The sequence below is a fragment of the Protobothrops mucrosquamatus genome, unplaced genomic scaffold (assembly GCF_001527695.2).
Source record: "Protobothrops mucrosquamatus isolate PMUCROS unplaced genomic scaffold, P.Mucros_1.0 scaffold24, whole genome shotgun sequence".
Lineage (NCBI taxonomy): Eukaryota > Metazoa > Chordata > Lepidosauria > Squamata > Viperidae > Protobothrops > Protobothrops mucrosquamatus.
In genome coordinates, this window is record NW_015386409.1 from 1,800,143 (window position 1) to 1,806,142 (window position 6,000).

The window sequence follows — 6,000 nt, forward strand, 5'->3', positions numbered from 1 at the left end:
ATCCAGTGACCCATTGGGTTATCCTTTGAGAGAAAGGTAATAAAGTTTGATGTGACCAGAATGAATAGTAAATTTAGGCTGACCACCCCAATGCTGAGTGGTTCCATGATCATCTAAGAAGAGCATCATAAATAGAAAAATAACTGTAGTAGCAAATGAACTTCCAATAATATTTTCTTACTGAAACAGATAAATGGAATGACCACAGGGAGGCAAAAAAACAGTGGAAACGAGAGCAACTTCTTTGACTTCCCCATTGACTTCCTTTTTGGGAGGCTTGCAGGGAGCATCAGAAATCGCAATCGTATGACCAAAGGGATGTTGCAACAGCCAGCAACTTTGAAAATAAAAGTAGTCTAAACACTGTGGAAATTTCAATTCCATAGGAATAATGGGTCCCAAATTTTTTACACATTATTTAAGTTAGCAGATTTTAGATACTTTGATTCAAAAATTGTTGGAATATAATGCACTGTTTGGACTAACTTGAGGGTACAAACAGATAAACACAATGTGAATTTTAATAGTATGTAAAGGAAATGTAAAATTGATTTATGTTTTTTTAAAAAATAGAAATAAGCACATAAGCCATCTCAACTTTCCAGTCCACAAAAAAATCTAAGAAATACTTACCCTTAGTCTAACACAGCCTCTGCGTGATCCTCGCATCATTTTATCTTTTGACTGAAATAGAAAAATAATATTCATTTCAAGAAAAGTTCAGCAACGGTTGTAAAATGCAAAGCAAGAGTCTGAGGTTGTATTTATTTTTTGTTCTTACTGCACTGAAAAAATATCGAAAATCACTAGTTTTTTCTCTTTCTCCTCACACTTCTTTCTTCTTTCTTTCTTTTTTTCTTTCTTTCTTTTCTAATGTTTGGGGTTTTTTCTATTTTTATTTTATAATGAAACTTAATAAAAAATAGTTCATCAACTGTTGATATCAATGCTGTAGCTCTTAACATACATATAATGGAAAGAAGATATACCAATTAACATATATTATATACATTCTGACCATATTGTGATACAGAGTCCTCGAGTTATGGTGGCAATTGGGACTGACATTTCCATCAGTAAGCAATGCAGTCATAAAGTACACAGTGGTGGCAATTCCAGTAATCCCAGTTGCTGACATAACCCAGGACAGTGCAGATCATTAAATGAGGACTTCATGGGAACACTATGTGGGAAGAGGCAGGAATTTCAGGTAATCAGGCCAGTGGGTGAGCGACAAGTGTGAGGCTATTAAGCATCGAGGGGAACAGATAGGTGCTGTGGCAGGTGCGAGGGAACAGAGGTGGGCGCTGCCGCCCTGCTAGGTAGGGGCCACAAGTCCTCCCCACCGTAATGCACTGCCAGCTGCAAGGCAAATCTCCCACTGGATCACAAGACAACGATGTTTCCGGAGCAGGCAGGCAATTCCTGATAGCTACTTAGCCAAGGGCTTCTCACACAGCAAGGAAGCTGCAAGTGGAGGCTTGAGGCTAGCCAGGTAGCTGCAAGTGGAGGCTTGAGGCTAGCCAGGGTTGGCGAGCCCGGCAGAGGCAAGGCAGGTGAAAAAGATGACAAAAGTTAGCTGGGGGAAGGGGTGGGCAGCACAGGGGTCATAAATGTGAACTGATCACAATGCACTCAAAATTTTATCATGCAACTGTAGGGGTACTGTGATGGTTGGAACTTCAAGGAATAGTCATAAGTCAATTTTTTCAGTGCCATCATAACTTTGAACAAATGGGTGCAACCCACGGACTACCTGTAAAATCTAGAAAGATCTACAAAGAAGACAAGAATAGCTGCATAATGTTTGTTTTTACTTTAAAAAGGAGTTAAGGGAATAAGAAGAATGAAGATATTTCAAAGCCCATATGACAGAGCAGACTATAAAATTTTCCCAGTCTTATTTACATGGCTCATTAATACAAAAAGCTAATAGAGTTGGACAGTGATCCAAAATCAAATTTAAAAAAAAAGAGATTTGACACATGAACATGCACAGATAATTCCTACTAACAACACTTTAATGCAGCTACTATATATCATTTTCTCATGCAGCTGCTTAATAGAATATATAAAAATAAATTTCAAGAGATCCAAAGGAACTAAACTTAAGGCATAACACTGACATTTTATAACTAAAGCTAAAGTTTTAACAATACTATTTCTTCAATACCAGAAATTTACCTTGTTCAGGATAATTACAAATATAATTAGGAATCACATTCCAAATTTTATTGATAGTTAAGTATACTAGTATATTAAGTATACTAGATACTACATACAAGTATCATATTCATGTCAGGAGGAATTTGATCCAGCTCACATGAACAACTTACCAGTTATAAGTTCAGACTGTAAGAAGAGATTCATGCAATGAATGCTTTTTTTATATAATGCTTTCAATTCCATGAAAATAATCACCTCTTCCCATGCATGCTTTTAGTTTTTGTCCACATTCTCTCACGTAACACTTTATCAGCTCATTTGCTATTCCTGAGCAATAGGCTTTAATAGAATTAGGGAGACAAACTACAAGTAAGGATGAAAGAACAGGGGAGGATGAGCAATAAAAGTTTGAAAAACTAATCCATTTTTCCTCATAAAATGAGAATGGAGAACATATAGGAAACCTGATTCTCAGAACTATGCTGCTCAAATGAACAAGGTAGTGTGAAAATTCAACCGTTTAATTGAAAGTTCTTTCAATTAAACTTGTTTCCGTAAATAGTTTGCTCTGTAGGAAAAAAGAAACAGCAATTTTGGTTGAGAAGAGTGTGTCCACAGGGAATTAAAACTATTGACTATAGATGCATTTGAAATAAAATGGTATAAGTAAATCTCCTTCAAGTCAAATTCGGTTCCTAGTGTCTCTCTGGATACATGTTTTTTGATAAAGACAGAGAAATGATTTCCCATTTCTTCTAAAGGATTTGATTTTTTTTTCGCTCCACAAAGAGAATCCTACATGTTTCTCTATGCATAACACAAATTGGTGATATTTGTAAAGAAAACTTAATGATTACGAAAAACCAAAATATGTTTCAGCTATCTGCACAGATATAAAGGAACCACTGTGCACAGGTGATTTGTTATCCAAGGACTCTCCTGGATTCGCTACTCCGGCTTGAGCAGTAGTGAAAACTTTATCTAGGAGAGCATTTGTACAATTACATCTTTTTCACTTGCATTGCATAGTCACTCATACATTCATCAATTCACAAGCAAACTATTGCAATTCACTCTATATGGGCCTGCCTTTGAAAACCATCTGGAAACTTACACTGATTTAACACAGTCACTCTGGTAGTGATGAGCATCTCTACATTTGCCTATATAACATGTTTACTCCAGGAGTTGCGCTGGCTACCAACTAGTTTTTCATTACAGTTCAAGGTTAGGGTTATCACCTTTAAAACCCAGTACATGTCTGATATCGGTTATCTTCAGGACTGCTTGCTCTAAGAGCCAGTGCCCTGCTGAGGAAGTCATTCCCATGGAGTTGCATTTGCAAAGACCCTGAACTAGGGCATTCTCAATGCTGGCACACCTCCCTTGGAATAACTTATCCATGTATATATAACCCATTGCCTCCCTATGAACTTCTCTAAGAACCTGATTCTGGGAATGAGATTTAGGGTATGTTAAATCTGGAATTTATCACCCTGGATTATGCTAGTATATTTGTTCTGTTGTTTACTCCTTGTTTTTGCTGTGTATGCTACCCAGGCCATTTTGAGTAAAGCAGAACAGAAATGTCAGCAAATAAATTAATCTGCTGGTGTTGATAACAAAATCCCAAATAAATAGTCTACATACAGTATTCTTTTCTGAACACAGATTTTGATACAGTTCACAGCAAACATAGAACCGATCCATCAATACCTTTCACTATACACCGTATCTATAATTTAGTTTTATTTCCATGCGGAATTTTTGTATTCTTTTCTGTCTCCAGAAAGGTAAAATTTCACAAAGTAATAAAAGTAAAAAAGTAAAAAAGTAAAATTTTGCAAAGTTACAAATAATTTAAGAATTTAAAAGTCATTCATTGAACAATTTCTTCTGTCTACATATCAGTACAGAAAGCAACCTTGTTCAATTACTAGAAGTTCTCAAGAAGCTAAACCAATGCAAACAGTTGTCCTTTCAAAATATCAACTGTTAAAAATACTGACACAGGAAAAAGGTTCTGATCTGGAAGGCTATTTATTTACCTTGTATTAGACACAATTACATAAATTTTTAATATTTTAATTCTATAATAATATATCAAACACTTTCAAAGTAGTTCTTTGCTCATATTACAAAGATGCTTGGTTGCAGCAAAAAAAACAACAATCCTGAGGTCAGATATCCAAGCCTCTCGGATCCATTTTAATTGAAGCTGCTACTATCAAATCAGTGTGATTTTATTTCTCTTAATGCAGTTAAGCTTTGTTTTACTACTGTAAAATGCATTATACTTGACCTCACCAGTTTTCTAATTTATTTTACTGTGGTTTTTGCTTGTTGTCTCACACTTTTTCTTTTTCGTTTTAATAAATTACAGCCTATGGCTATAATAAAGTACCTATGAATCTAAAACTCCCAAATGTTGTAGAAGTATACTTTGTTACATCATATTAAAACATTCTTACATAATTTTCCTGGATGAGATCACTGCATAGCCCTTTATTTGAAGTAATAATACCACATGTAATCTGATATTACATGTACTTTCAGATCAAGTGCTTTAGCTTAAAGCAGAAAATATGTGCCAAATAAGAAATCCGTTATTTCACATTTCTGCTTTTGGAGGCTTTTTGTGCTTTCTGATTGCTTTTAGTCCTGTAAACTGCTTGTTTACTTTGTTCTCAATCTCAGTTTACATAACAAGAGAAGAAAGGAGGTAAAAGGGGTACCTATACCAGTCTGCCAGAGTGCTTCCTATCATTTTATGTATCTGAGTTCAGTAACATTTATGTAAATACATAAGTTCATGCAAATATATGACATAGAAATTTAAACTGACCTATCTTGTCCAGACCACTGCAGATATAGTGGATATGGCCTTTATTTCGGGGAGGAGGGGAAACGACTGAAATAATCTGAATAGAAATGTAGTTTGTATTCTAAGTATTCTAAGACCACTGAATGGAAGCCTGCTAAATTAAAGCTGTATTAAACTAGTTGTTACTTTATGTACTAAACATAAATTGATGAGCAAGCTCGTTCCTAAAATAACATGATTTATGTTCTTTACAGATTAAAGAACATAAAGAACTAGTCCAGTAAAGAAAAGAACTAGTCTAGTAAAGTAAACAGTGCTTGTAGGTATTTTGGACTATTAATCAGATAGTTTATCTAGTATGGCTAATAATCAAGGATAACATAACGTATAATCAAAATAACCAGAGGAAAAAAAAGTTGTGTAGGTTTAAAATCATACATCAGAACTAGCACCTATCACATTCTGCTAAAAGTATCAGATTATTATAAAATAATCACCCAGTATAATAATAATAATAATAATAATAATAATAATAATAATAATGAAGTTGGAAGGGACCTTGGAAGTCATCTAGTCCAACCCCCTGCTCAGGCAAGAAACCCTATACCATTTCAGACAAATGGCTGTCCAGTCTCTTAAAAACTTCCAGTGTTGGAGCATTCACCGCTTCTGGAGGCAGGTTGTTCCACTGGTTAATTGTTCTAACTGTCAGGAAGTTTCTCCTTAGTTCTAGGTTGCTTCTCTCCTTGATTAGTTTCCATCCGTTGCTTCTTGTCCTGCCTTCAGGCGCCTTGGAGAATAGCCTGACTCCCTCTTCTTTGTGGCAGCCCCTGAGATATTGGAACACTGCTATCATGTCCCCCCTCGTCCTTCTCTTCATTAAACTAGACATACCCAATTCCAGCAGCTGTTCCTTATATGCTTTAGCCTCCAGTCCCCTAATCATCTTTGTTGCTCTTCTCTGTACTCTTTCTAGAGTCTCAACATCTTTTTTACATCGTGGTGACCAA

At 35.6% G+C, this 6,000-nt stretch overlaps 1 protein-coding gene across 2 annotated transcripts in view; it reads right to left on the reverse strand.

Annotated features, from left to right (window-relative positions):
* The window catches only part of OSBPL9 (oxysterol binding protein like 9), a 62,758-nt gene that overhangs the window by 53,036 nt on the left and 3,722 nt on the right, over positions 1-6,000 (reverse strand). For both annotated transcript variants that reach the window (XM_015810907.1, XM_015810906.1), the window contains exon 2: positions 634-684. In XM_015810907.1, the coding sequence (XP_015666393.1) occupies positions 634-684 (51 nt within the window). The remainder of the gene's footprint in view (positions 1-633; positions 685-6,000) is intronic.